This window comes from Aplosporella prunicola (genome assembly GCF_010093885.1).
Source record: "Aplosporella prunicola CBS 121167 unplaced genomic scaffold K452scaffold_22, whole genome shotgun sequence".
NCBI lineage: Eukaryota > Fungi > Ascomycota > Dothideomycetes > Botryosphaeriales > Aplosporellaceae > Aplosporella > Aplosporella prunicola.
The window spans coordinates 324,597-350,420 of NW_022983550.1; the positions used below are offsets into that span (position 1 = coordinate 324,597).

The following is a 25,824-nucleotide window of genomic DNA, read 5'->3' on the forward strand; positions in this document are numbered from 1 at the left end:
GCACAACCATTTACGATCATATGGATATGAACCTGTCCATGTGGATGGGTGTGTAAGACTTTGATGCAACCAAGCATGAAACCGTCCTGATAATGATGTTAATGGCTTCGTGTGTCCGCTGAGGACCGAGTCCCTTTCATTTCCGTTCCAAATGTTAAAAGACAAATTCGTCCGTATGATGCTAGCTGCGAACAGTCTTACAGCTATTATTGAGTTGAGGGCTGTCTACGGTCTAACAACACCCAAGCTATCCAGCTAGGAAGTCTAAGAACTCTACAAATACATCAAAAACAGAGGCCCGCCTGTCGCACCGAACCTAAAAACACCGCTCTGACCCTTTGGTAAAGACAGTTGCGCCACGCTATTGTCCCAGAAAAAAAGAATGCCGAGGCTTATGCGTCCACACCCTTCTTCAAGAGCACGTGTCCAACCTCCTTCACAATCGACTCGCCCTTGCAAAGCTTCTCCTTTGCCAAGACCGTGCTGCTAGCATCCATTGCTTTGCAGAGATCGAGCAGTTCTCCATCAACCGGAGCCTCGTAGACCAGCAAGCCCAGCGCCATAACCAAACCCAAAATTGCCTCTTTGCTGTTTTCCTCGGCACTTAGTGCTTCCAGTATGGCTGCCATAAGTTCCACCTGGTCTCCTTCGGGAAGAATGTCGTGGCCATCTTCGCAGCGTGAGCGGTGATTTGCTGCTGAGATGTTGAAGGCGAGGCTGGCGGCCGATACACGGACATTGGCATGCTGATCGTCCAGGAGAGACGTGCTGAGTAGCTGGGTCAAAAGCGAGCAGAAGGAGTGAGAGGCGAGCAAGTGAGTGCGGATAAGCGGAGTAGTGAAAAGATTGCAGGCCATGTGCAATGCTACGATACGGAGGTTGTAAGGGCAATCCGAAAGCTTGTTAACGTGGTCAATGAGTTGGGTTATGGTGGTATGCTCTTGTTCTTCAGCGAAGTAACCAGAGACGCGCGAGTCGGCGATTGCCACACGGAGCAGATCGTATGCGGCAAAAAGCGCGTCTGGCGGCATGCTGGTGGTTGCATTACGAAGAAAAGTGCTGAAGTGTGGGAGGGATGGAAGCGGAGCTTCCCTCGCGCCATCATCTTGCCGTGTGGTGATAAAGGCTGCCACCATGGCAATTGAAGGGTCCTTGCCAGCATCGCCCATCTTCGTTATTAATTTGTCAAGAGGTGGAACCTTGGTGTAGGTGACGGGGCGCAGATTCGCACCGCGCAACTTTGGCAAGTCGAGATTGGCATGAGGATGCGCTGGGTGTGCCATTTGCACCAAAACTCGCACATTTCCAAGGAGCTTTGGAACATCTGCGCCAGACCAGGTCTCTTCTTGTTTGCCCTTGAGAAACGTGATAAAGGTAGGCGTAGACCGGATGTTGTACTTCGAAGCAACCTCATACGAGCTGTCGGTATCGACCTTGATCAACACAGCCTTGGGTCCTGCCTCTGCCGCGAGTTCATCATATGCCGGGTAGCAAATTTTGCAGGGAGCGCATCTGGAAGAGGTGAAAAATATCACGGCGCAGGAGTCCTTGGCAGCAGTCATCAAGCTATCGAGTTGCTTGAGAGCGGTAACATTGTGCACCTTGCCAGCCTGGGCAGAGATAACGGAACCGTTCGACACACCGTTAGTTGCAACCGGCGCAGCCTGCGACCGCTGCGCCTGTGGTACATTCTGGGGAGGCACGGGGGCCTGGGTAACCGTCCGCATGGCCTGGTCGATCTGTGGCTTCAGCATTTGCCCGAATGGAGTATTGAGGACCGTCTGTGGCAAGGAAGTGATATGCTCCGGAATGCCCTTGCCGACAAGAAACATGGCAAAGTCGTTGGAGCTAGAAGAAGGTCAGTGGTTATTGCTCCTCTTTATGCGTTCTAACATCCACTTTTCTTTCCCGCCCGCGAATATGTCCTTGCGGAAAGTATTTGAAAACAAAGCGGGTCGGCGCACTCACAAATTGTTGCAGTTGTGAGCAAATAGATCGTAGGACTCGGCAGTGTAAATTTGCTTCAACGAATCCAGGTATTCGGATATAACATCCATATCCAAGCTGGTCTTGCCGAGCGGAACTACTTCCATGGGGCGGCCATGGTGGGTTGTGCCAGGATAGCACGTTTGGACGCCTGCGCCGAAGAAGTACTCGATACCTCCGAAGACAACGGACGTGTGGTAGACGGCGTCAATCTGAATACCGAGGAAGGCTTGCGAGAGCTGAGAGAATCGCGTCAATGCGTGCGCAAACGAGCGGGAGCGCGGGGCGAGCATACCTGTCTAGCCAGGCCCTTGAGGTGTATCAGCGGAGACGGTCAAGCAAAGTGCGCGGCGGAGAGCAAACAATACCTGTGAGAGATCGTAGACGTAGAGCTGGACGTCCATGTTGACTAGGGGCAGAGGAGCGGATTGTTACGAGCGGCGAGAGTGAGAATGGGCAGTGTCGAGACATGATGTTGAACTTAATGCGTCCAGAAGTTTCCAGTGCAGTGACGTGCATTGTGTCTGCCTGGCCACCTGCTTATCGCACTGAGATCCGGGGGCTCTGCGTTAACGCCGTTCGGGCTAGTCATGGCGCGCATATGGACATTACGCAGACCTACAAGTAGATTCAAATTGTCGACCGGACAGCAATCAAACCAAGTTATGATAAAACATGACTGAGGACTATACAAGAAGTATGCCGACTCGACTGCGATAAGGTTGTTCCGGCTACATTTAGACGTGCGGGAGCGGTGCGGGAGTGCTGCATACAAACCGGTCGGGTCTTATTCGACCGCGCCTCGGCCGCGGTGTGGCGCACGCCGTTTAGGGGCCCCCGGTGCCACTGCGCATTGCATTCCTGCCTTGCAACTTTCCCGCTGTCCATTCGGTCGGGCTCCTTCGATCGAATCTCTCTCTCCCTTTTCTCTTATTCCTTCTGTTGGCGAGTGTCTTTTTCATCGCTGATACATTCGCTCGTCCCTTGCTGCGGCCCTTTTCTGCGCCGCTCCGCACCTTTTTCCGCGCTGCTTGTCCATGTCAAGTAGTGTCGACGTCCAAAGACGTCCGGACATCTGGTCTTACTTCAGTTTCTCCAGCACGCCTCGCCGACGCACCTCTCTTTCACTGCCTCTGAAGAGCAACAGCACCTTCGATCCCTTCGAAAAATCCGACCGCCACAGCGACCGTCCCTCGACGTCGTCCACCACCGCTACCAGCTTAATGAACGACTATAAAGTTGGAGGTGGGAATATGAACCAGGGCCAGCGGACCCGGTACCTCAAGGCCGGGGGTATCATTGCCTTTATAATCATTGTTTTCTTCTTCTTGGCTCCAGGCCACAGCGGACCTACTGGTGCGTAGCCTCAATTGATACCACCTGGCCATTTTACTGACATCCAATCAGCCTCGGGCAAGTTTCCTGGCGGCGATGTAGCCTCGGATCCCAGCGTCGCCACCGATAAGTGCACCAGGTCGTACTCCGCCGACAAGCCTCTTATCCAGTATGCTCTTATGATCGATGCTGGTAGCACCGGTTCCCGCATCCACGTTTACCGCTTCAACAACTGTGGCCCCACGCCCGAATTAGAGCATGAGAACTTCGAACAGACCGCAAAGAAGGAGGGCGGTTCCGGCTTGAGCTCCTACAAGGCTGATGCTGAGGGTGCTGCCAAAAGTCTGGATCCCTTGATGGAGGTTGCGTTGAAGAACGTTCCGGAGAAACTGCAGGGATGCACGCCCATTGCCGTCAAGGCGACTGCTGGTCTCCGCAAGCTTGGTCCCGAATTGAGCAACAAGATCCTGGAGGCTGTGCGTACCCGACTTGAGACCCAGTATCCTTTCCCGGTTGTCGCAGCCGAGAGGGGCGGTGTCGAAGTCATGGACGGTACATACGAGGGTGTCTACGCTTGGGTTACGACCAACTATCTGCTCGGCAAGATCGGTGGTCCCGACAAGTCGCCTACGGCCGCCGTCTTTGACTTGGGCGGTGGATCTACCCAGATTGTCTTCGAACCGACCTTCGCTGAGGCCAAGGACGGTGGTATGCCCCAGACGCTGGCAGACGGTGACCACAAGTACGAGCTTGCATTTGGTGGCCGGAATTTCACGTTGTATCAGCACTCTTACCTGGGGTACGGACTGATGGCTGCGAGAGAGAACCTGCACAAGCTGGTCTTCGATGCCGCCTATGACGAAGTCAAGAAGTCAAAGGACCCCTCGGATACTACCTGGTTGAAGAAGTCCGTCTTGAACCCTTGCATTATTCCAGGAATGAGCCGCGAGGTTGAGGTGCAGCTTGGTGAGCAGCACCCGCTTGGCGCATCCGTTAAGGTCAACATGGTTGGTCCCACTGAAGGTAGCCCGGCCCAGTGCCGCGCCATCGCCGAGAAGTCCCTGAAGAAGGAGGCCGAGTGCAAGCTCGCGCCTTGCGCTTTCAACGGTGTGCACCAGCCCTCTCTCGCCAAGACGTTTTCCCGCGAGGACATCTACCTGTTCTCTTACTTCTACGACCGCACGGCCCCACTGGGCTTGCCCAGCAGCTTTACGCTGGACGAGCTCAAGGACCTTGTTAACCGTGTATGCCATGGCAAGGAGAGCTGGGACGTGTTCCACTCCATCGAGGGTGCTATGGATGAGCTCAATGGTCGCCCGGAGACGTGCTTGGACCTCAACTTCATGCTTGCGCTTCTCCATACCGGCTACGAGATGCCAATTGACCGCGAGGTCAGGATTGCCAAGAAGATTAATAACAATGAACTGGGCTGGTGCCTGGGTGCTAGGTAAGTTACCTTGTTTTACTCGGTTTAAGTCGAGCGAAGATTGCTAATGAACAACGTACAGTCTGCCTTTGCTAAGCCAAGAGTCTGGCTGGCAATGCAAGCTCAAGGAAGTTACGAAATAAATGATCCATGAAAGGACGGATCTTCACGGGCGGTGGTTTCGCATAATGAGGCGTTCAGGGTTCCGTTGGGCTGGCTCTGGGTTGCCCTAGAGTATGGAAGGATGTATATCTTATCTTCCTCAGGTCAATGTGTCCATACATCAAAGCGAACGTTGCAGGACTACGTTAGCGTCACGGTTGGTCATTGGAATGCAAGAGTCGGAATAGAACGGGGTTGGACATCATGTCCAAAGGTAGAAATAGTTTAATAGTGATCATGTTCCACGACGCTCTACAAGTAAATCATGTCGGTCAGGTCGAAAGCATTCAAATTTTGTTGGTAACGCCCTTCACCTACAGGAGTGATTCACCGTTCAGGAAGGCAAGTAAGGATACAGCAGTCCATGGAATACTCATTGCCTAGCTACAAACCTGGGTCCTGGATGTGATTGCGAGGTCTTACGACGCACATATATTATAAATATCTTAGTTGGTTTTTATATCTACTTCCAGTGAGCATTATCTCGCCGGACGGTGAAGGCCGTTAACTCCTTGTCAGCGAACACTTTGGATTCTTCACAGCATAGGATTTACGAACGTGCAAGCGTGATACATAGACATGTGAGCGGGCCGGATAGGAGCTTCCACAGTGAGCTGGCGTGCCGGTCTAGTACCATGAAACGAGATAATGACAAGCATGAGAAATTAATAATTCCAAAATCTGAAGAGCCTCCCCCATCAAGATCCCCAGAGACTGCTGCGATGAGGCTCCGCGATGTCTTGTGTCGAGGACGCACTGACCACCAATCGCTTACGCGTGATTCGGGACTAGCGCCCACAACCCATTACAGTTTCCTGAACATCTTTTCGACGCGGCCAACCCTCGACGACGACGTACTAACAAGACGACAACCTCCAGGCCGACAAAGTGCGTATACCCTAGGAAACCGATCTCACTAAACTATCAGCATGCTGATTGAATTGCGCAGATGGTTGCTGCTAAGAAGCACGTCCCGATCGTGAAGAAGCGTACGTCGAACCCGTCCACTGCTCCCGCTCCATTCTACGAGTTTGCGACACACGGCGCCCCGCTCTACACACTGTAGCCAGCCGCACACGAATTCAAACCGGATGGACATTGCCCCTGGACTGTTGCTGACGGAAGTCCCGATGCAGGCACTGCGCACTTCAAGCGCCACCAGAGCGACCGCTTCAAGTGCGTCGACCCCAGCTGGAGGAAGCCCAAGGGTATCGACAATGCCGTGAGGAGGCGGTTCAAGGGCCAGGCTGTTATGCCCAAGGTACGCTCACGGCACCATCCCGGAGGATTCTTTGGCACGACGGATCGGTTGCGGAAGACGAACGAAGTCGAGGCAGAAGGAATGGGATAGACCAGACGGGACGGCGACGCTGACGGGACTCCGCGATGCAGATCGGCTACGGCTCCAACAAGAAGACCCGCCACATGATGCCCTCCGGCCACAAGGCTTTCCTCGTCAACAACATCCGCGATGTTGACATTCTCCTCATGCACAACCGCACCTACGCCGCCGAGTAAATATCCCCGATCTGAAGGAGAAAAGGACGATCCGGCTAATTCGATGAATAGGATCGCCCACGCCGTCTCCGCGCGCAAGAGGGTTGAGATCGTCGCCAGGGCGAAGCAGCTGGGTGTCAAGGTCACCAACGCCAAGGCCAAGGTTACGACGGAGTCGTAGAGGGTTCACTTTTAGCGGGGCGCGGATATCACAAGGTCTGGGTGTTTGTAGCTTGCTTTGACGGACAAGCAATGTCGATGCACACCTTATGACAAAAAATTCAGCATCAGTTCAATTGGCTGGCCAGCTGCAAGGGCTCGAGTGATTGCCGGCGACGTTACACAGACAGGTCGCATGGAGGAGCATGATATGTCCAGCGTGTAATCTCGGGGCGCAATATAGTCAGAGTGCAATCGGTCTGCCCGTTCCCCGGCTGAGCTGTCACATCGCAGGGGCACAGCTGAGGGCCTCAGCATCATCATCGGCGGCATGTGAAGGGTGACCAAGCGGCTCGCCGTGCATGGCTTGGCAAGGCCGGTCTGCCGGTGAGCAGCACAAACTTACCTTGTCCTTGACTCTAGACCAACTTCAACCTACACTACCTTATCCTTCATGCCCTGAAATGGCCCCGACGGTGAAGGGCTGCGTGCGACGGTGACGCGAGCCCTGGGAGCTGCGGCCACCTCGCTTCTGCCCGCGCCGCAGGTCTCTCTTTGTCGCCGCAACAATGGCACGGTGCCTGGCATGACGCAGCCATTGGACGACGTGGCCTTCGACGGCGACGGATGGCGGCCGATGCTGGGGGAGCTGCTCGCATTGTTGCGCACACAAGCATGATCGGCGAGCGCGATGGAGTTCTTGGCTTCACGTCTCGTCTGCTGACATTTTAGATAATAGGAGGCCCGTTTCTGTGCGAAACACGTCGAAAATTTGACCCGTAAGCTTTAGTCAAAAGTGTAAGCCACCACCGCGCACCACGGCTCCTCTACCCACAACACCGCCGCTCCCTATATACCTGTGCCAATCTGCTTTCTTTCCGCGCTCCCTACAAAGTCACGCCCTACCCGCCGCCGGCCACGAGTCCGACCCACTCTCCCATCATCCAAGCTTCTTAAGATCCCACATCCGCCGACTACCTTCCTTCCACCCTCCATCATCAATCCTCAGTCTATTCCCTCTCTTTCCCTCTCTTCGCAGCACCAGCTACCACCCCACCATCCCCCACCTTACATGGCCCCGAACCTGCTAGTCGCCACTCAGACCCTGTTCACGCCACATAGATGGTTCACGCGCAAACACTCGGAACCTAAGAGGTCGCTGCGCAAAACCGAGCATTGGCAAGACCCCAAGCCGGGCACGTACGAGTACATCCCGGGCCGCGGATGGTACTTGACGCGCCCGGACAACGCAGACGGTACGCCGGGCGAGCGCCTGGAAAAGCCCAAACTCGTCACGTACTCAAGAGTGCTTCGCCGCTACCTCTTCCACACCGAGTATGAGCGGCGCAAGCTTGCCGGGGAGATCAAGGACCAGCATGGAAAGACGAGAGAGGTAGGCTTCTTCCAGCTGGACGACGGCGTTGCCTGGGTGAATTGCTGGGACCACAAGGGCGAGTTCATGCCGGGCCCGTACGAGCGGTGGTGTATCGACGACCGGACCGAGAAGTTCAGGAAGATGCTGAAGGGCGACGACCCGAACTGGCGCTCGCGCCGGGGCCGAAAGAGCGCAGAAAGCAACAAGAGCAGCGACAACAGCGGCGACGAGCGCGAAAACGGGGCGTACAACATACCTCGCGAAGGCCATTCGAGACCGGCATCCACCTTCAACTACGTCATGAGCCCAATGAACTCGCGCCCTCCAAGCCCGCAACGCAGCGTCCCACGCTCCGAAGGCCACACACGCGCAAGCAGTCTCTCCGGCACGACGTTCGCCGCGCGCTCAGAGTCGCAATCGCGCACGCAGTTGGTGGCGCAGTCGTGCTCCCGCCCGGCCAGCACCCGCAACAGCAGCGCCGAAGACGTGTGCTCGACGCCCAAGAAAGCGTCGTCCGGTTCCAATGGCACGCGAGGGCTCGCGGCCGCCGTGGCCCAAAAGCTCGGGGCCCAGGAAAGCCTCACTGAACACCGAGAGCACGAGTAGTAGCGCGGCGGAGCCGCACGATCTCATCTTTTTGATGGCAACGCTGATGCGCTGTCTCGTATGACATCGTCCAACGCATTCATCGCTTCCGCCCGGAGCGGCGCCTCTTCGGTAATGGTCTTGATGGCGTTGTTGAAAATAATGCCGCCGAATGGCAGAGCGGCAGCCTGGGTTGCGTCTTTGCTTTGGCGGCCTCGCTTCCAATCTCGCGTGCTGCGTACAAGCGTGTCGTCGTGCATTGTCTTTTTTTTTTCTCATTCTTCTCTTCTTATCCTTCTTTTCTCCCTCTTCTTCCTCTTCTTCTTCTTTTTTCTTCTGTATGGTGTTTCCGGTGTTTCGCAAAAGAAAGACCAAACGGCATGGGACGGTGTTAATGGCGTGACAAATAAGAAACTACAGCAGCAACGAGGATAACCGGGTTTTTGCGGAGTGGGTTTTTCTACATTTTGGAAAAGGCGGATTAATTTTTGGTTTGCCTCTTTTCTTTGTATTCTTGGGAACGGAGAGAGGCAAGAGAGAGACCGAGAGAGAGAGAGAGAGAGACCTACTCGCGTCTTATAGGTTAATTCTGTCGCTTTCTTGGCTGCGCCGTCGTGGTCCCGTGTGCTTGGCTGAAGGCTTGGCTGCGCTGCTCGGCTCGCGGCTGGTGGCGTCGGACGGTTTTTCTTATCTGGACTTTTGCGGGATACGTATGGAGGGGGCGGACTGGACTCTGGGCCGCTGTAAAACTGACTACGGCTGGCGGCGGCTGCACGGGTTATATAGAACGCAATGGGGAGGTCTTGAGCGCGCGGGTCCTGCTGTAGTGCAGAAAGTATATTTGTCTGTCCCTGACGATCCCCCATTGCTTGCTAGCCGATTGGGGGGGAAAGACCAAATGAGAGCTCTTTGCGTGATTTGTACTACGTGCATCATGTGATTTGAAGGGGTGTTGTGCGTGCCATTCGTTGGACGGGAGCGTCGTTTGCTCTCTACCTATGTTTGGCTTGGGTATAAGAATGGTCCGAGGGGCAGGTGCTGTTATAGTTTACATGCCTCTCATGAGCAGTACATCTAACCATGCGTGCTGCCTCTACATCTACCTATGGAGTAATCTGTACGGAGCATTTTGAAGGTACTGCTACCCCTCATGAGTGATACTGTAATCACGAGCGCGGCCTCTGCAGCTGCCTGCCTGCAGGGTGATCGATAGGGAGTGATTTAAGAGTATTGCACGTATACCTACATTGTTTCTATATGAGAGATGATATTTAAATTCGAAGCGACTTGACATGCTTTTGCTTTTATGGAGCACCGCTTACCGTGGGGATATGAATAACAACATCTCCTCTCAGACCTTATACATGCTCTGTGTATGCGAGGATGTTTCGACTATTCAGGAACCAGCGCTTGCGGTGCTTTCATGATCTTTTAACTCGCGTGTACTGCTTCACCTGATATACACCAGGTCTTGGGTTGACATGTTCTCCATGTTTTGGTGGTATCGAAGAATATTAACGATTATCGACTATGGACGAAATGGTGGTCAGTTGGATTTCATTAGGTCGTTGACAGCTTTGGCAGCAAACTTCTTTCGCTGCTCCTCTGGCAAGCCAGCAGCTTGTTCTGTGCAGTTTGTCAGTGACCGACTACACCAATGTTTGGACTCGCAACAGGAGCACGCCCAGCGGAACACGTACCTTTAATCGCAAGCATCTTGCCCATCATACGCTGCAATTCCTCGACATCGTCCGCGCCGCCATCGTCCTCATCCGCACTCTGCGCCTCCTCCCCACCATTAACCGCCGTCTTCATGCCCATAAGCTCCATATTCATCTCAGCCTCCTCGGCCGCAAAACTGCCCAACCAATCGCCCTCACCCTCATCATCGCCAAAATCATCCAAGCCCTCAAACTCAGCATCCAGCTCCGTCTCACCCTCCCAATCATTCGCCTCCAACGCCTCCCTGACCCTCGCCAGCCCCACCACCTCCCCAAACTCATTCTTCCCCCGCGCCTCCGCATCCACAAACTCGAACCCCCGCTCCCGGCACACGTCCTCCCACTCCTCAGGCGCAAGCACCGCGTCCGCGCTCGCGCTCATGCCCTGCGCCGTCGCAACGGCGACGCACACGCCGTCCCAGGCGCTGCTGGAGCCGTACGCGGCCGCGATGGCGCCCTCGATCGCCGCCAGGCTCGCTTTGATGGCCGCGAGCTCGGCCGCGCGTGCTGGCTTCCGGAAACAGAATACCCAGGCTCCCAGCGCCCGCACCACTTCGTGCGCCTCTTCGGACGCGAATTGCAAGCCCCATTCGGTCGGCGACTGCATCTCGTCGATCCAGATTGGGAGCGTCGCGCTGTAGTAGGCTGTTTTGAGGGACCAGGTGTGCGAGAGCCCGGCTGTGCTGTCGTTGTTGGGCGTTGGTGCCGAGCCCGTCAGCTCTGTTGTCGTGTTAGTGGTGGTAGTGGTGGTGATGGTGGGCGGACGCGGGGAGTGCGGTGCGATGCGGGGTGGCAGCGGCGGGGCGGACCTTTGAGCAGGGTGAGGACGCCCGAGTCGGGGGCGCCGATGCAGAGGATGCGGCGCGGGTTTGTGATTTCCATGGTGGTTGTGGGTAGGTGGGAGCGTGTGTGTAGCTTTCACATGGTGAGGATGCGGAGAGTCAAGAGAGCTTGCGGCGCGATGGGGGGAGCTCAAGACGCGAGAACGCCGGAACGCTTGCACGTGATGCTACCAAGCTTTACAGAAGTCCCGGCTCGGGGGTCACATTTTCTTTCTCTTTTAACTTCGTTCCAGCTTCAGATCGTGTGCTGGCAGCGTGTGTCTAATAGTTGCTTTTGCAGGCCGTGAAGTCGCCTAAACGCCCACTTGTCCCCCAATGCCCCTCAAAGCATTACTTATTGCCTCAAAGCTCAGTCCCGCTGCCCATGTCGCTCTTCCCCAAAGGACCAAGGGTCTAACATTCATGCTTATGGTTTGGCTGTTCTTTTGATATTGGTATCGTGCTTCGTTTTCAATCCTTTCACCTGCCGCCCCTCGTGCCGCGGGCCCTGTTGACCGTGGCCCTACCTCTGGCCAGACCGACACCGCGGCCACGGATACCTCTCGACCGGAACATGGGCGCGTTCCTGTCACTCGTGTCAGCAATTGCGTCGCAATCGGCGCATCTCGTCGAGGGCACGGGTAGCCGTACCTCAGCATGTCGGGAACGATGAAGAAGCGGACGTGGGAGCCGCGAATGTAGACCTGGTCCAAGTGGGAAACGCGACCGTCGCGAGCAGTGACGGTGATGTCCTTGAGCTGGACGTTCATGTTGTCCTCGGCTGCGAGACGTTAGCTATGGGCCCATGTTCTGGACACGACGAGCGAGGGCGGGCGCGCACCTTCAAGGAGCTTGCCACGGTAGACCTGGCCGGAGGTGATCTCGAGCGTGACAACATGGCCCTGCGCAGCGGTTGGGTCAGCTAGGGTCCTCTGGCGCATGTGCAGTGGTGAGGCGTGGGACGTACGGCGGCCTCGTTGAGGAGCTTGATCGGGATGCCGATTGTGCTGGTCATCTTGGCAGAGTCCTATCGCGCGATCGGGACCGACAGGAGCAGAAGAGCGGGAGAGGCGCGTGGAGTCGTGCAGCGGGGGGAGATGGCGCGGGTGATGCGGTTGTTGCAGGAAGAAGCTCACGAACAAATCCGCGCTAGCGCCGCGGGCAAGCTGTGCGGCCGATGATGATGAGCGCCCATCACCTGCCCGTCTCTCTCTAGGTTTCTCTCCGCCCTCCCCACAATGAACCTCTCGGGGACTCTCAACGTCTTCAAACTCCTCAGGGACCCGGCTCTCTGTCTGCCGCATCACTCATGCGCCACCTTCAACCAGCTCCCCGTCCCGTTGTCCAAGGCTTTTGCTGAGAAAGGCGGCGATATAAGAGCCGTGGTGCTGGACAAGGACAACTGTTTCGCCGTACCCCACGCCAATGAGGTCTATTCCGAGTACAAAGTAATAAATGTTTTTGAGCGAGCGCTGTTTTGCCTTCATCCATCATGATCAAATTGCTACCAGTCAAAAAAATATTCCATTTCTACAGCCATCGTCTGCCAAAAGCCCCAACAACTTACCGCAAAAGCACCAAGCCCAATCCCATCTCTTGCCCGAGCTCCCTTCCACAGCTGATGGCTCGCCACAGGACAAATTCGCAGAACTGCGCAAAGCCTACCCCGGCTCCAAGCTGCTTATAGTATCAAATACAGCAGGGACAGCCTCAGACATCAAGTACGCCGAAGCCGACCTGCTAGAACGCAACACCGGAGTCAAAGTGCTCCACCACAACGTCAAGGTACTTTAGCTCCCTCTAACTCGGACCTAGAGCCTTCTCTATGGCCCAAAAAGCCGTGCTAAGACCCGAAAATAGAAACCAGGCTGCCGCGCCGAAGTCCTGGACTACTTCCGCAACGCCAAGGATGCCGGCGTAACATCGCCCTCACAAATTGCCGTGGTAGGGGACCGTCTGTTCACTGATGTCATGATGGCCAATCTGATGGGCTCGCGCGGTTTCTGGATCACGGAGGGCGTCATTGGGAAGGAGAAACTCAGCTTCGTAAGTTTCATCTCAAACGCAGATTGACTTGCTGTGTGCTGAGCTGACATGTCTGCGTGGTAGTTTGCAAAGGTCGAACACCGCCTTGCGGCGTTTTTGCTGCAGAGAGGGTATTCTGCCCCCGAGCCGAAGAGCGACCTCGATTGAGGCTGCAGCGAGTGATATACTCGTGTAGCATTGCTCGGAGAGCTTACCTGGAGCTCAAAAGTATTAGAGTGTATGATGCCATTAGTATCTACAGCATCGTGACGCTATCTGGAAGCCTTTGACTGGAACTTGAATAAACATTAATACCATTTACGGAATTGACAATTCAACCTTAGACACGACCCAAATTATCACCGCAACACGATGGCATTGTCCATTAGTTGTTCTTGCAATATTTTGGTCAATTGCATTTATCTTTCACAACTCAAACACACAAACAGTGCCACTAGACCATTATCTACTAGGTCAGAAACAAACAGATAACTACCACACAGGCTTTCCTAATTGATAGTCCTGATCATTGTTTAATTCGGTAGATATAAACCGGGCCGCCAGGCCGCGCCGGGTCTGCGGATTATATTTCGGGAAATATGCACGACACCCGCAGTGCTTGCCGCTTGGGTATTCACAACAAGGCGAAGATCAGCGGATATGGAGCCACGGAGCCCCTCACGCCCCTCCCCCACCTCTGACGTGCTATGATAAACGACTTCACATGTAGAGACAGGCCCATTGGACTCATGAATATAGCTATGTAGATACCCAAGCATTGTCCCACCACCTACCGCACTTAACCATCAATCGCACCGCAGCCCATCATGACGACCAGCGAGACGTACCCCCCGCCCAAGACAATCTCACAGCCCGTACTCAACGAGATCCCAGAGAACCTCGTGCCGCGCTTCGACCCGGTCTTCGTCGAGTTGCACAACAGGTACCAGCGCGGGCGGCTGCATACGCATCAGATCCCCATCGAGTGGTACAGAGCAGACCCGGCCAAGTACACCATCACATACGGGCGCGAGTTCTTCGCGACGACGCGCGTGCGCATCACGGAGCAGAAATGCCCGGTCAAGGATGGCGAAATCACCGTCCGCATCTTCGAGCCCACCGAGAAGCGTCCGGGGAACAGACCCGCGTACATGAACTTCCATGGCGGTGGTTGGGTGCTCGGCGGCTTGCACTTCGACCACGAGTTCTGCAAGCGGCTTACGCATAAGCTCGGCATCGTCGTCTTTGACGTCGACTACCGGCTCGCGCCTGAGCACAGATACCCCACCCAGATCGAGGACTGCTGGGCTGCTTTCCAGTGGATGCGCACGCAGAAGGCCGCGGAGTTCGATCTCGACGTGCTGCGCCTTGCCGTGGGAGGCGCGTCTGCCGGCGGACATCTCTCCGAGGTCGTGGCTATCATGTGCCGGGACGAGGGCATTCCGCTGGCTTTCCAGCTCCTGGTCGTGCCCGTCTGCGATATGCACGTCTTCACGCCTACGGGCGAGCTGGATCCAAACTGTCCGTACGAGAGCTACAGGGAGATGTGGAACACTGCGGCTCTGCCGGGCGAACGCATGAGCTTCTTCCACAAGCACTGGCTCGGTAATCCGCGGCCGAAGCAATTGGATAATGTGAGTGTTTGTCCACATGTGTGCTGGCGATGGGAGAGGCGCCTGCAGCTTCAGAGCGCGAGCTGACTGTCTTGTTAAGGACTGGCATATCTCACCGATTAAACATCCTGACCTTTCTAATTTGGCGCCCGCCCTCGTGATTACCGCGGAGATGGATCCGCTTAGGGATGAAGGTGAGGCGTATGGGAGAAAGATGAATAAAGCTGGGTCAAAGGCCGAGATTTGGCGCATTCCGGGGGTGCCTCATACTGTGATTCATCTAGACGGCGTCCTGGAGGGCGGGAGGCAGTTCAACGCCAGGGTCGTAGAGACGCTGAGCAAAGTGTTTGGAGTGCCCATTTTGGAGTGATGGGAGAAAATGATGTTGTTGTATATACCTAGGAGTAGAAATGAGTGTTATGGTGATTCTGCCGGACGTGATTGGTGCGGCAGGCGAAGGCGGTCACAGGCGGCCGAAAGGCGCGGAAAATGACCTTGGCCTCCTCCGACCGCGCAAAGTCCCTCCCCACGGTCGACAACTTTTCTCGAACGCCAAGTGCAGGATATCCACCTCTTTGCACTTTCCACATTCCTCCTCCAAAAAAAAATCAGTCAAAATGGTTCAGGGTCCTGTACGTACACGGCTTTGCTGTCCGCCGAACTCTTGAATGAGCACTCGGCAACAGAGCAGTAGGCTAAGTGTGCAATTATAGCAGCGTGTCGGCGGCCCCAAGGGTGGTGCCAGGAAGCAGAAGATCACCAAGAAGGTACGGCGCGCACTCTCACGCGAAAGAAGCGCGCAAGCGGGCTAACAGCGACTGCAGTTCATCATCAACGCTTCCCAGCCCGTCAACGACAAGATCTTCGACATCACCGCCTTCGAGAAGTTCCTTCACGACCGCATCAAGGTTGAGGGCCGCACCAACAACCTCGGCGACACCATCCAGATCTCCCAGCAGGGTGACGGCAAGATCGAGGTCATCGCCCACCAGGAGTTCTCTGGCCGCTACCTCAAGTACCTGTAAGTTGCCGCCAGCCAGCGCCGCGCGTGTGGGCGAGGACTGACATGATGCGCGCAGGACCAAGAAGTTCCTCAAGAAGCAGCAGCTCCGTGACTGGCTCCGCGTCGTCTCCACCTCCAAGGGTGTCTACGAGCTCCGCTTCTTCAACGTCGTCAACGACGAGGCCGACGAGGACGAGGAGTAAATTTTTTCGCAAAATGGGCTCTGGACAGATTCGCTTAGATACCAATCCTGAAAAGTTCTGACGCGGCTTTTTGCCTGTATTTGCGCGCCATGAAGTGATGAGTACTGTGATTTCACCAAAGCTTACGGATCGCGACTACATCTCGAACGGTGATTATTCTCGGAGATGCGCCGGATAGAATTGGCATTTGATACATACTCCGGACAGAGGACTAGCTGGAAAGGCAGAAGGATTATACAATTCCTCATGGATAGACACCTGGGCGCGCCAATGGCATATCATCATCGCCAATGCACAACTAAACATCAGCTACTACTCTAAAGAGCACCGGCCACATCTCCAAAAGCCCTCCAAGCTTTCCCTTATCTCACTATCCCGCTGATCCAGCCAAAGCCCTCACCACATTCAACAACCGGACATTGCTCCGCAAGCACGCCCTCATCTCCGGGTCGCACGCGCGCACGCCGACCGCGCAACCAATCAAGCACGGGCGGGCACCAAGCAGCGGCAAGCCTAACCCGACCTCAGCAGAGCAGAGCGAGCGACAGAGCCCCAACCCACCACCCATCAGCCACAGCCAGCGCCGAGCGCCAGCAACCTCAGTCTCACAACCACGAGCCCAGCCCATGTCCGTGGCAGCGAACCCAACCCAACCCAACCCACCACTCCCCGCCCAGAGCTCCCATCCCATGATCCCATCCCTCTTTCCCAACCCCAGCTCCCTCAACCATGACGCGCACACACGCACAAACACGCACGCCCACCAACCCGCCCCTAGCTCCGCGCCAGGCTGGAAAATCCGCCGCAAGCCGCGCATCTGCCGCACCGCGCCGAAACCTGGCCTTGCGCTGCCGTAGCAAACGGCATCCTTAGCCCGAGCCTGCTGCCTGCAACAAGGCATAGGCAAGAGCAACAGCAACAGCAAGATCGGCAGCGGCCCGCCGCCGCGCCGCTTGGCGCGCGCGGCGCGCGGGCAGAGTCGGAAGACGGCAGGCGCGGTGCTTGGCACGCGGGCGGAAACTGCCCGGGCTTCCCTTTCTTCTTCTTCGCGGGGCGGGGTGGGCTGGTGGTGGTGGTTGTGGTGCTGGTTTTGGGAGTTGAGTAGAGTAGAGGGCCTAGTGGCTGCCCAGGTAGAGGACTCAGGTGAGTGAGCTAGCAGTAGTACCTTAGTGATTCTGGTAGCGGTGGTGCACCATTCCTCGCGGCGGGATCGGCATTGTCGCGGATTTGCATCGGGGCGGGCACCTACCTAGGACTCGAAGGAACAGGCTTGCTGGGCTTAATTTTTTTTGGCGTCAGCGTCAGCGCGCGATGGGGCAGGATGTTCCAGAAAGGAAAGCACAGTCACGACTCACGAACGACGCCGGGGGGCAAATTTTTCTTCTCTTTTCCTCTTACCGCGGCCGTGTCCTTCTTTAGTTTCCACTCGTATGTTTTTTTTGCTCGAGTCGTTCCAGCCCAGCCCAGTCCAGCCAGCCAACCATCGTTCGCGCCCACCTACCTACTACGTACCCTACTCGCCCCAATTTGCGCTCGCGCCACGTCCGAGGTGCCACTACTGCTGCCGTCGCTGCTGTTGTTTGCTGGTGTTGTCGAGAACAGTCTCCTCTTCCTGCCTCTGACTCTCCCCCCAATCCCGCGAGCCTGCCGCCGTCGATCACAGCCACGGACTACTCCTCCCATTATCCGCAACGGACCTTTCCGCCCTCCCGTCCGCTGCTAGGCACATCCCCCCACGCACCGCAGGCTAGGACTCCAGACTCGCGCTAAAAGGCGTGTGGACAAGATGCCGGTGCCCGCGCCGTGTATGCCGTGGATGCACCCCGTGAACCGCCACGGCAACGTTTCCACCAATGCCTCCGTCCAGTATGGCAACCGTCCGCCGTGGATGAACGCCCAGGACAGCGACCGTAAAGACGCCATTGCCTCCCAGCAGCCTTGCTCGCATGCTTCGACGCAGCAGCAGCTCGCTGCTGTCGGCATCACCAGCCAGACGAATGAGAAGCCCAGTGCAAACTCGTCCAGGTCGTCGCTAACTCCGCAGCCGAAGTGGATGACGCTGGAGCTGGAGGAGAGAGGTTGGAGGAGGATTGTCCAGAACTTTACGCCGTCGTGGGTGAGTTTTCCCCGGTTTCCTTTCCTTTGGCAGATTCTTCCCTTCCGATATGTATACTCGTTCACTCCCTTTCGGCAAAGTGTCTCCCAATCACCTCCATCTCTTCACCCACCAAGCTTGTTCTTGAACCGCAACTCACATCCATCCGCAGTTCGCCGTGAATATGGCCACCGGCATGGTGTGTCTCGTTCTTCACGCCATCCCCTATAAGCACCGCGTCATTACCGTCATCTACACCGTGCTCTTCGTAATCAACGTCATCCTCTTCGCCATTATCTCCTTTACCTCGCTCTTGCGCTACGTGATGTACCCAGCAACTTGGGGTCTGATGCTGCGGCACCCGGTGCAATCGCTCTTCCTCGGCTGCATCCCCATGGGCCTGACCACCATCATCAACATGTTCATCTTCGTCTGCATCCAGGAGGCGGGCTGGGGGCCCTGGGCGAACAAACTGGCCTGGGTCCTCTGGTGGATCGACGTCGTGATGGCCATAGCTTGTGCTTGTGGCTTGCCTTTCTTGATGTATGCATCCAACACCCCTAGATACCTTCCGAGGAGCTTTTCGTTGACAGAACAAAAGGACTTACGTGCATCCGACGAGCCTCTCCACTATGACGGCCGCGTGGCTCCTCCCCGCTGCTACACCAATCGTCACGTCGGCCAATGGTGCTACCGTAGCTTCTATCTTGTCAAACCCGCAGCACGCACTATGGACTATCATAGTCAGCTACGTGCTTTGGGGCATTGGCCTTCCCATGGCCTTGCTTACGCTCGTGATATACTTCCACCGTCTGGCCATGCACAAGTTGCCGCCGAGGGAGGTCATCGTGAGCGTGTTCCTTCCCCTGGGTCCTCTCGGGCAGGGCGGCTTCTCCATCATGAACCTCGGCAAAATGGCCCTGGAGGTGTTTCCCAAGGTAGGTTGACTGGCCACGTCTGCTCCTATTATGGTGCTAACAGTGGACAGACCGGTACTCTCCATCCAATGGCTGGCGAGATCCTCTACGTCAGTGCTTTCTTCACGGCGATCGTACTGTGGGGATTCGGTATCGTCTGGGCTTTCTTCGCCGTGGCGTCGATTAGTCGGTCCAAGTTCCCGTTCAACATGGGCTGGTGGGGTTTCACCTTCCCTACGGGCGTGTTTGTACTCTCTACCCTTCAGATGGGAGAGGAGCTTCCATCCGCCTTTTTCCAAGTACTTGGCACTGTAAGTATATCGCCGATTAACGTAAGGGACTTAACATGCTAACGCAATCCAAGGTCACTGGAGTTGCGGTCATCATCCTTTGGTTCCTTGTTGCCATTGTTACAATCCGAAGAGCCATTGCTGGCGATGTCTTCTTTGCGCCATGCTTGCAAAAAGTGGACAAAGCAAATGCGCCAGGAGCAAATGGATCTGCAAACGTGTGATCATCGAAAACACAACCAGGACATCGAGTCCTCGCTCCAGCCAATCACTCCGACGTAGTCGCTTGGCTCACTTCATCTCTCGACCAAGTGGCATTCCCAACCTTGGTCCAGCCTCTCCGGCTCAGTCCGCCCAGATGATGGTCGTCGTCGAGGATATCAACGAGAGCTGGCCAGCGGTAGTCGCGGCTTGACAGCGACGCATTTGCGGTCCACTGCAAGTTGTTTAGGGTCGTATAGGAGCGATTGAGCTCCAGCCAAAGGTCGCCTGGTTGGGCCCTTTTCATCCGCTTAGGGTCATCCATGATTGTGCTTTTCGGTTCTGGAGCCAGCTGCAGGTTCAAGTGCCGAAGACCACGGATATTGGTCATCACATCAGCGAGCCCTACCATGTAATCGCCGGTTGGGAAGATGGCAACGTATGTGATGGACCGCAGACTGCAAGTCTTACGGAAAGTCTTTTCCCGGAACATCCAGATCATTAACCTAAGCAGACTGGGTGGCACCTTGGCATAGTACTCGTACGTGCTATACACCGAAAGGTAGGAGCCCTCATTGTAACCCATATGGGTCCACTTGCGCCAATCTATTAGCTGCAACGGCCAGCTGAAGTCCGTCGGGGCGCTTGGAATTGTGGAGTTGGGATCTTGCCGAAACTCGAAGGTGTGGTATGGCATGTCGAAGGCCCATTTGTCTCGTACAACTGGAAAGTCGATGCCAAGCAGAAGCGAGAGAGTGGTTGGCGGTGCCACGATCATCAGCGAGAGGGGGTTAATGGCGCCCATCGTAGAGTCCCAGAACGCAGCTGCTTCCATGTAAAGTGGTGTGTGCTCGTAACCAAATGCGCTGATATCGCTGTGCCACTGAGTGTAGACAACGATGCTCTTGACATGTCGGGCGAGATCGTTCGCTTCCAGGAAACGCACGAAGGGGCGCGATTGCACCGAGAAGCGCGGGTAGTCTATCGTCTCGCGCTCATCGGTCCACATGCATGAACTAGAGAACAAAGGAACCCGTGTGTGGCGGAAGAGAAGAGGTAGCACGATCCGTCTCCAGCGGCGACAGACGCGCGACAGGGATTTCAGGTCGCAGCATTCAGAGTTGGTCAAGGCGAGCGACGGTTCCTCGAAAAAGTTGGCTTTGGAGGGGGGATCTTGGTCAAAGTTGGAGGCGATGTGCAACCAGAGCTCATCGGGCAGCAGGTCCATGGTTACCGTGGACTTGGATGCCGAGGCTGCCGACCGGGGCTTACGGTCTGGGGAGAGCATGACAGAGATGCAGCCGGAGGGTTCCGAATGACAGATAGCTAATGCAGCTTTGGATGTCGTGGACGGGAGCAGTAGGTTGGCAAAGTGCGGAGATGGAAAGGATAGGTTTCGGGCCGCCCCGCGTCAATGACGTCCCATCCCCGGACGGACGCGGTTGCCGACTCGGGCGGTGGACACGACTTAATCGGCGCAACACCATCCATCGCTATGTATAGGCCTACCTAATCTACCGGGATGTCCGCGAATCACACTCTGTAACCCTGTCATCCCACTAGAGTCGTATCGTGTCTTACGCCGCGTGACAGCTTGAGACTCTACCTATTCCGGCCTCGTCGAAGCGTGAAAACAGCAGCCTCTGCTAATAATAGTAATGATCCCCCCCTTCTTCGATCCGGCCTCTACTGCGACCCTCCCGGATGCACCTCCCCTGCGAAGAAATGCATGGCTGTGCCACTGCCCCGGGACAGTCAATACGAGTGCTCCTTCCACATCTCACTGCGACGCTGCCACTTCACGCTAACACATCTCTCGTTACTTCTGATAAGAACTGGTGCCTTCTGCAATTGAGCCGGAGTCGTCTCGACATATATAAAGGCGAGCAGTGAGCCAAAAGCAACAGACCGCCACTCTTCATCTTTCGAAGCATCAATCAGCAACCTACAGCTTCTTCATTGTCAAGCCTCCATTCACAATGATCGCCTCAACAATCCTCCTAGCCACCATTAGCCTCCTCCCCTCTTCTCTTGCCCAACCAGTCCAGGAGCGCGCAGAGGTCGTGCCAAACTACCCCTACACCCTCACGGCCTACGCTCCGGCCAACTCGGTCGTCAACGGCGGAAAGTTCCAAGATGGCGGCCGCCTCCTGCAGGCTCACGTCACCAACATCTGCCCAATATCGCAGACCTGGGCATGTCCCAATGGCACTGAGACAGTCTTTGGCGGCACGCTAGGCGCAGTAAGTCCCCACCTCCACAACTCCTAGCTCATACACAAAAACACCACCGCTAATAACCACAGTCCGCCATGGTCCCCGGCGGGCAAAACCTCTACGTCAACACAGACGGCCAAATCCTCTTCACAGTCCAACACTCGCACTCGATCCCCAGCACGGCGTACTGGAACTACATGGGCTGGACATGGACGGCGCAGCCCACCGACGAGCAAAAAGCGCCGCTAGCCAACTGCGACACGACGGACGAGCGGTTCAACTGCGCCGCGCCGACCGGCTACTGGACCTTTGCGGCCCCGGACGCGGCGCCCGGCGTCGGCGGCGCCGTCGCCTGCCCCAATGTCGCTGATCCCGCCAAGTGGAACGCTTATGCTATCACTCCCCAGTTTGCGCATACGGACTGTATTAACCTGACTGGCTTGGGCACGCATCAGTACACGGGTGAGAATCCGCCTGTCTGGGGTTACTATAACTGATGGGTTGGTGTGTGGGTGTGGGTGTTTGTGCTTGGTGCGTTGATGGGTGGTTGCTTGGGGCGGCGTTGTGGACTTTGGAGGCTACCTAGGTAGTATTGCTAATGTTTTTAATACCTAATTGACTGTTAATACTCTTCCCGGAACAGCTGTGCGATGGTATTGGCTGGTTGTACGCTTTTGTGATGCTGGGATAACTTTTATGTTTGCACGATGATACTCGTACAATGACTTCAAGATGCGCTTGGTGGTTTGTGACTGAGCATGAGGCAAGGGCAGTTCTCGACAGGCTGCCCGTGGTGAATGTTTTAGGTAACATTATCTGTTTGTTAAATTTGCTCAAATATGAAGGTAAGAAAATAATCCTTGGTTGCGGTTCGCCTCCATTTATTCCTTGACGATTCTTACTCTATACCCGTTAGCCCCAGCAACAACTAAAACGCAAAACACGAAACCGTATTAGAGCCAATTTCAAGCCACCCCATCAATGGAAGTTTAATTTGTTCGTTGCCACGAAGGCTGAGTACATTCCAGCCATGCCTAGACCAACCATGGAAACTCTCAGGCGGCTATCCTACCACAACACCCACTGAAAACCGGCGAGCCTGCCAGCAAAATCCGAGAGTGGCATTCCCACGTCTAAGCAATGTAGCTGTACTCGTTATTCTCCTCGCGCTCCATATAGTCCTTGTCGACGAGCCTAGAGGAAAAAGAGAACCGTCAGCAAATGTCCGAGAAAGCATGCACTCATTCAACAACACCACTAGGTCCAGCAGTCCCACTTACCGATCAATGTTCTTCTTGATGTCCTGCACGCTCAGCACGCCTCTCTTCTTCGTCGCCTCAATGACCTCGGCAACAAGCTGCGCGTGCCCAATCCGCTTCCGGCTCTTCATGATGCGCACAATGGCCGCCTGCGTCTCGAAGTTGCGGTCCGCGGCGACGCGCTCGTGCGTCTCCTTGTTCTCCTCCTTCGTCTCCTTCAGCTGCACCTGGTTGACCTTCAGCCGGTACTTCTCGTGCGTGAACTTCTCGTTGAAGGTGAACGTGTCCGTCTCGTTGATGTCGCGGCCCTTGGGGTGCTTTGTCAGTGGGCGCAGCTTGGCGCACGCCAGCGACTGCAGCGTGCGCTTGAGCTCTGGTGGCGGAAGTCCCGTCTCCGCTTTCAGGAGCTCGTAGCTTAGGTGCTCGCCTGGCTTGACGTTGTTGAAGAGCAGCATGACGACGGCTTGGAAGGATGAGACGATGAGCTCTTTGTTGCCCTTGGGGAATCGAGCGCGGATCTGACAGTGCGCAAGAGCGTGCTTCCAGTCCAACTTGCGCCCGGAGTGCTTGCTCTTGTAGTGGTCTGTGAACTTGTCCAGCGCGCCCTGGATCTCGGTAGGGATAACCACAGGAATATCTGGATAAGTTGGCCAGGCAGATGCTGAGAGGATGTTGACAGACAAATCAACACCGACTTTGTCACCACGCTCCTCGAGAAGCGATTTGTAGCTGCCTAGCTCTTCACGGGACAAATCAATATCCTTGAACATCTGCTCAAGGTTCTGTGTAAAGCCAGCACCACACTCTGTCTTGAGACGCGCCAGCATGCTTCTTTCAGCATCCGCGCTGGCACTGCGTCCCATGAGCAGACGGCGCGCAAAGTCTTTCTTGTAGAAAGCTTCAAAGACTGCCTTGCCATGAACGAACCGGAAAAGATCGAGGACTTGGTCCAGCTGGTTGTTCATTTCCGTGTCTTCATCAAAAGCCAACTCGTTTTCATCAACCTCAGGGTCGGCTTGCTTAGCCGCGATAAGAGAAAGTTGAGTAGGGATGGCTTTGGCGCCGCCGCGCAATAACGTGTCGACGTACTTGGCGATCATTTCGCCTGGCTTCGAATTGTCTGTGTTCCAGGTTGCAGTTGTCTTCTTGGATTTGTTGATGAAAAGTTCGAAGGCTTCGCGAAGGCCATGGCCGAGCTCAGTGTCGCGATGGAAGGACACGCGCCAGACAGTGTCAAGTTGCTTCTTCAGCGTAAGAAGCTTGATGATCATGGACTCCTGCTCCTTTTCGTCAAATACAATTGCAGTTCCAGTGTCCTCGATCCACTTCTCAAAAGCTGGTCGCAGCTTAGTTCCAAGACCTCTGCGATCAAGAAGCTTGTATGTCTGCTCCAAATCGTGCACTGCGTTCTCGTCCATGAGGTCGGCAATTTCGTCTCGGTTGACTATGATATCTTAGCAATGGCGCTTTCAAAGTAAAATCCCTATCAAGGAACAAAAAACCCATACCCAGGCGTTCTTGCTGCTTCTGGATCAGATGCTCTTCCAGTAAACCAAGAAGATCACGGCTGGTAGTAGCCTCGAAGTTGAAAAGCTCGCAGCGTTCCATCTCCCTTTCTATGAGCTCCATCACGCTACGCACATATTCCGCCAGACTCTTGCTGGCGCTAGACTGTTCTCCCCAGCTAATGATGTACTGCTGTGAGAGTTCTAGGAGCTTGGGCTCAAGTGTGCTAGTGTAGATTGTTAGACTATGGAACATGGAGACAGCATCTTTGAAGATATCTTTGTCGAAGTCATCACCGGATCTGTCAGCTGCAACAAGATCACAGACCCCCATCACAATCTTGGGCTGTAAAGTGGGGTCTTCGCAGATAAGAGTGCGGAAGAATACGATGGACTGAGCGTCGAGAGTTTGGTTTCGTGGTAGCAAGTACGAGCGGTCGAGGAAGCAGAATATCCATAGGAGTGGTTTCTGGAAATTTTGTCAGATGGACATCAATGTGGCAAACTGAATGTGGCAACCAAAATGCCCATACCTGGTGAGCCCTCCACGTCTTCCAAGCTGACAGCGCCGCCTTCAACACGTCCACATTACTTGCGCTCGCCTTCGCAATTAATGGGTCCTTCAATCCAGTCTCAACATATGTCCTGCATTTCTCATGTAACTTGTTCGCCAGATCGGCAGCCTGATTCTGGCGGCAGATGTTCTCAACGCCCTTGTATAACGTCTCGAGGGAGAAGTTGATTTCATCGCCTTTGAAAACCGTGTCCAATGCTGCATCAATCTTGGTCCAAATCGTGTTGAAGTATTCCCACGGATCCTTCGTCGACGGCTTCTTGAGATTCTTGACCACAAGTTGTTTGGCTCCGGTATGAGGATTGAAGTTTGGCTTACGGGCGCCATTGGGACGGCGGGCGGGACTCGGAGCCGGGCTCGGGGTGCCCGTAAGATCTATGACTTCCCCATTATTCCTTTTGCTCGTGAAGGTGTACATCTTCTCTGGCGGCAGAGGTCGCGTGCTTGTCGCGGTTGCGGGGTGATGTGACGAAGCCTCTCCGTCTGGAGGATTGGGTTTGACACGTTTGCTTCGGGGCGACACGGTGGTGGGTTTTTGCTGCGAAGTAGATAGAACGTCGGATATGGTTTGCTGCTTAGTGGCGTCACGAGCTTGGTGGAGCTTGCGCTTGCGGTCGGAGGAGGGTTGAGCGTTGTCTGAATCAGCACCAGCGGGGGAATGCGGACCCTGCATGGATTGCCTGTTTGTGTCCGCGAGGACGCGCTGTTCGAGCGTTGACGCTGGGTTGCGTGCAAAAGTGGTGGGAGGTTGACCGACTGTGAACGGCGTCCTGGCGTCGAGCTTCGGCTGGAATGACGCTCGCCGCAGCTTGTCACCCAGCGGACTTAGCCGGAGATACCCACGGCCCAAGCTCCG

General features: G+C 55.4%; 14 protein-coding genes across 14 annotated transcripts; 8 read left to right on the top strand and 6 right to left on the bottom strand.

Moving 5' to 3' along the window:
* Positions 1–168: 168 nt before the first annotated feature.
* Positions 169–2,467, bottom strand: K452DRAFT_276532 (uncharacterized protein). Its single transcript, XM_033539278.1, has 4 exons — positions 2,355–2,467; positions 2,282–2,296; positions 1,969–2,225; positions 169–1,848 (listed from the first exon to the last, which is right to left on the bottom strand). The coding sequence occupies exons 1-4, from the start codon at positions 2,388–2,390 to the stop codon at positions 393–395; spliced, it is 1,764 nt and encodes a 587-aa protein (XP_033394484.1). The 5' UTR covers positions 2,391–2,467; the 3' UTR covers positions 169–392.
* A 292-nt stretch (positions 2,468–2,759) lies between these two features.
* K452DRAFT_255628 (uncharacterized protein) lies at positions 2,760–5,194 on the top strand. The gene is made up of 3 exons (XM_033538365.1): positions 2,760–3,342; positions 3,394–4,768; positions 4,830–5,194. The coding sequence occupies exons 1-3, from the start codon at positions 3,024–3,026 to the stop codon at positions 4,888–4,890; spliced, it is 1,755 nt and encodes a 584-aa protein (XP_033394485.1). The 5' UTR covers positions 2,760–3,023; the 3' UTR covers positions 4,891–5,194.
* A 245-nt stretch (positions 5,195–5,439) lies between these two features.
* On the top strand, positions 5,440–6,587 carry K452DRAFT_276536 (uncharacterized protein; the record flags this gene model as incomplete). Its single annotated transcript, XM_033539279.1, has 4 exons — positions 5,440–5,898; positions 6,046–6,170; positions 6,302–6,423; positions 6,479–6,587. The coding sequence occupies exons 1-4, from the start codon at positions 5,859–5,861 to the stop codon at positions 6,585–6,587; spliced, it is 396 nt and encodes a 131-aa protein (XP_033394486.1). The 5' UTR covers positions 5,440–5,858.
* A 1,050-nt stretch (positions 6,588–7,637) lies between these two features.
* Positions 7,638–8,195, top strand: K452DRAFT_210227 (uncharacterized protein; the record flags this gene model as incomplete). The annotated part of the gene is made up of 1 exon (XM_033536156.1): positions 7,638–8,195. A coding segment is annotated over one exon (558 nt), but the record flags the coding sequence as incomplete, so codon positions are not given.
* Positions 8,196–8,673: 478 nt separating this feature from the next.
* On the bottom strand, positions 8,674–9,442 carry K452DRAFT_84462 (uncharacterized protein). The gene has a single exon (XM_033547215.1). The coding sequence runs from the start codon at positions 9,389–9,391 to the stop codon at positions 8,801–8,803; it is 591 nt and encodes a 196-aa protein (XP_033394488.1). The 5' UTR covers positions 9,392–9,442; the 3' UTR covers positions 8,674–8,800.
* A 323-nt stretch (positions 9,443–9,765) lies between these two features.
* K452DRAFT_276542 (uncharacterized protein) lies at positions 9,766–11,177 on the bottom strand. Its single transcript, XM_033539280.1, has 3 exons — positions 11,056–11,177; positions 10,226–10,966; positions 9,766–10,151 (listed from the first exon to the last, which is right to left on the bottom strand). The coding sequence occupies exons 1-3, from the start codon at positions 11,126–11,128 to the stop codon at positions 10,072–10,074; spliced, it is 894 nt and encodes a 297-aa protein (XP_033394489.1). The 5' UTR covers positions 11,129–11,177; the 3' UTR covers positions 9,766–10,071.
* Positions 11,178–11,270: 93 nt separating this feature from the next.
* K452DRAFT_320897 (uncharacterized protein) lies at positions 11,271–12,181 on the bottom strand. The gene is made up of 4 exons (XM_033544356.1): positions 12,035–12,181; positions 11,909–11,969; positions 11,719–11,848; positions 11,271–11,653 (listed from the first exon to the last, which is right to left on the bottom strand). Exons 1-4 carry the CDS (start codon positions 12,080–12,082, stop codon positions 11,548–11,550), a joined length of 345 nt encoding a protein of 114 aa, XP_033394490.1. The 5' UTR covers positions 12,083–12,181; the 3' UTR covers positions 11,271–11,547.
* A 94-nt stretch (positions 12,182–12,275) lies between these two features.
* On the top strand, positions 12,276–13,415 carry K452DRAFT_276549 (uncharacterized protein). The gene is made up of 4 exons (XM_033539281.1): positions 12,276–12,515; positions 12,703–12,852; positions 12,928–13,113; positions 13,177–13,415. The coding sequence occupies exons 1-4, from the start codon at positions 12,306–12,308 to the stop codon at positions 13,258–13,260; spliced, it is 630 nt and encodes a 209-aa protein (XP_033394491.1). The 5' UTR covers positions 12,276–12,305; the 3' UTR covers positions 13,261–13,415.
* A 475-nt stretch (positions 13,416–13,890) lies between these two features.
* On the top strand, positions 13,891–15,130 carry K452DRAFT_276550 (uncharacterized protein). Its single transcript, XM_033539282.1, has 2 exons — positions 13,891–14,726; positions 14,806–15,130. The coding sequence occupies exons 1-2, from the start codon at positions 13,920–13,922 to the stop codon at positions 15,073–15,075; spliced, it is 1,077 nt and encodes a 358-aa protein (XP_033394492.1). The 5' UTR covers positions 13,891–13,919; the 3' UTR covers positions 15,076–15,130.
* Positions 15,131–15,304: 174 nt separating this feature from the next.
* K452DRAFT_290427 (uncharacterized protein) lies at positions 15,305–15,928 on the top strand. Its single transcript, XM_033540998.1, has 4 exons — positions 15,305–15,337; positions 15,419–15,472; positions 15,530–15,726; positions 15,785–15,928. Exons 1-4 carry the CDS (start codon positions 15,323–15,325, stop codon positions 15,909–15,911), a joined length of 393 nt encoding a protein of 130 aa, XP_033394493.1. The 5' UTR covers positions 15,305–15,322; the 3' UTR covers positions 15,912–15,928.
* A 1,871-nt stretch (positions 15,929–17,799) lies between these two features.
* Positions 17,800–19,437, top strand: K452DRAFT_233711 (uncharacterized protein; the record flags this gene model as incomplete). The annotated part of the gene is made up of 5 exons (XM_033537325.1): positions 17,800–18,027; positions 18,179–18,549; positions 18,608–18,944; positions 18,995–19,234; positions 19,288–19,437. 5 exons carry the CDS (start codon positions 17,800–17,802, stop codon positions 19,435–19,437), a joined length of 1,326 nt encoding a protein of 441 aa, XP_033394494.1.
* Positions 19,342–20,144, bottom strand: K452DRAFT_290430 (uncharacterized protein). The gene has a single exon (XM_033540999.1). The coding sequence runs from the start codon at positions 20,109–20,111 to the stop codon at positions 19,482–19,484; it is 630 nt and encodes a 209-aa protein (XP_033394495.1). The 5' UTR covers positions 20,112–20,144; the 3' UTR covers positions 19,342–19,481.
* A 1,576-nt stretch (positions 20,145–21,720) lies between these two features.
* K452DRAFT_290431 (uncharacterized protein) lies at positions 21,721–22,216 on the top strand. The gene has a single exon (XM_033541000.1). The coding sequence runs from the start codon at positions 21,726–21,728 to the stop codon at positions 22,125–22,127; it is 402 nt and encodes a 133-aa protein (XP_033394496.1). The 5' UTR covers positions 21,721–21,725; the 3' UTR covers positions 22,128–22,216.
* Positions 22,217–22,423: 207 nt separating this feature from the next.
* On the bottom strand, positions 22,424–25,727 carry K452DRAFT_276562 (uncharacterized protein). Its single transcript, XM_033539283.1, has 4 exons — positions 24,928–25,727; positions 24,398–24,863; positions 22,911–24,333; positions 22,424–22,824 (listed from the first exon to the last, which is right to left on the bottom strand). Exons 1-4 carry the CDS (start codon positions 25,639–25,641, stop codon positions 22,764–22,766), a joined length of 2,664 nt encoding a protein of 887 aa, XP_033394497.1. The 5' UTR covers positions 25,642–25,727; the 3' UTR covers positions 22,424–22,763.
* Between the last annotated feature and the right edge of the window lie 97 nt (positions 25,728–25,824).

Bases quoted from the DNA above. Each gene is read 5' to 3' on its own strand.
- K452DRAFT_276562 (XM_033539283.1), bottom strand. From the start codon at position 25,641: ATGCAGGGTCCGCATTCCCCCGCTGGTGCTGATTCAGACAACGCTCAA. The intron at 24,864-24,927 runs GTATGGGCATTT...CAAAATTTCCAG, and splicing joins AGACGTGGAGGGCTCACCAG to AAACCACTCCTATGGATATT. The intron at 24,334-24,397 runs GTATGGGTTTTT...AAGATATCATAG, and splicing joins GAAGCAGCAAGAACGCCTGG to TCAACCGAGACGAAATTGCC.
- K452DRAFT_276542 (XM_033539280.1), bottom strand. From the start codon at position 11,128: ATGGAAATCACAAACCCGCGCCGCATCCTCTGCATCGGCGCCCCCGAC. The intron at 10,967-11,055 runs GTCCGCCCCGCC...ACACGACAACAG, and splicing joins CGTCCTCACCCTGCTCAAAG to AGCTGACGGGCTCGGCACCA. The intron at 10,152-10,225 runs GTACGTGTTCCG...CAAACTGCACAG, and splicing joins CAAGATGCTTGCGATTAAAG to AACAAGCTGCTGGCTTGCCA.
- K452DRAFT_84462 (XM_033547215.1), bottom strand. From the start codon at position 9,391: ATGGGGGATCGTCAGGGACAGACAAATATACTTTCTGCACTACAGCAG.
- K452DRAFT_290427 (XM_033540998.1), top strand. The intron at 15,473-15,529 runs GTACGGCGCGCA...CAGCGACTGCAG, and splicing joins AGCAGAAGATCACCAAGAAG to TTCATCATCAACGCTTCCCA. The intron at 15,727-15,784 runs GTAAGTTGCCGC...TGATGCGCGCAG, and splicing joins GGCCGCTACCTCAAGTACCT to GACCAAGAAGTTCCTCAAGA.
- K452DRAFT_290431 (XM_033541000.1), top strand. From the start codon at position 21,726: ATGGTCCCCGGCGGGCAAAACCTCTACGTCAACACAGACGGCCAAATC.
- K452DRAFT_276550 (XM_033539282.1), top strand. From the start codon at position 13,920: ATGACGACCAGCGAGACGTACCCCCCGCCCAAGACAATCTCACAGCCC. The intron at 14,727-14,805 runs GTGAGTGTTTGT...TGTCTTGTTAAG, and splicing joins GGCCGAAGCAATTGGATAAT to GACTGGCATATCTCACCGAT.
- K452DRAFT_290430 (XM_033540999.1), bottom strand. From the start codon at position 20,111: ATGCCATACCACACCTTCGAGTTTCGGCAAGATCCCAACTCCACAATT.
- K452DRAFT_320897 (XM_033544356.1), bottom strand. From the start codon at position 12,082: ATGACCAGCACAATCGGCATCCCGATCAAGCTCCTCAACGAGGCCGCC. The intron at 11,970-12,034 runs GTACGTCCCACG...ACCGCTGCGCAG, and splicing joins AGCTCCTCAACGAGGCCGCC to GGCCATGTTGTCACGCTCGA. The intron at 11,849-11,908 runs GTGCGCGCCCGC...AACGTCTCGCAG, and splicing joins CCGTGGCAAGCTCCTTGAAG to CCGAGGACAACATGAACGTC.
- K452DRAFT_276532 (XM_033539278.1), bottom strand. From the start codon at position 2,390: ATGGACGTCCAGCTCTACGTCTACGATCTCTCACAG. The intron at 1,849-1,968 runs GTGAGTGCGCCG...ACCTTCTTCTAG, and splicing joins GCTCACAACTGCAACAATTT to CTCCAACGACTTTGCCATGT.
- K452DRAFT_276549 (XM_033539281.1), top strand. From the start codon at position 12,306: ATGAACCTCTCGGGGACTCTCAACGTCTTCAAACTCCTCAGGGACCCG. The intron at 12,516-12,702 runs GTAATAAATGTT...GGCTCGCCACAG, and splicing joins AGGTCTATTCCGAGTACAAA to GACAAATTCGCAGAACTGCG. The intron at 12,853-12,927 runs GTACTTTAGCTC...ACCCGAAAATAG, and splicing joins TGCTCCACCACAACGTCAAG to AAACCAGGCTGCCGCGCCGA.
- K452DRAFT_255628 (XM_033538365.1), top strand. From the start codon at position 3,024: ATGTCAAGTAGTGTCGACGTCCAAAGACGTCCGGACATCTGGTCTTAC. The intron at 3,343-3,393 runs GTGCGTAGCCTC...ACATCCAATCAG, and splicing joins AGGCCACAGCGGACCTACTG to CCTCGGGCAAGTTTCCTGGC. The intron at 4,769-4,829 runs GTAAGTTACCTT...AACAACGTACAG, and splicing joins GGCTGGTGCCTGGGTGCTAG to TCTGCCTTTGCTAAGCCAAG.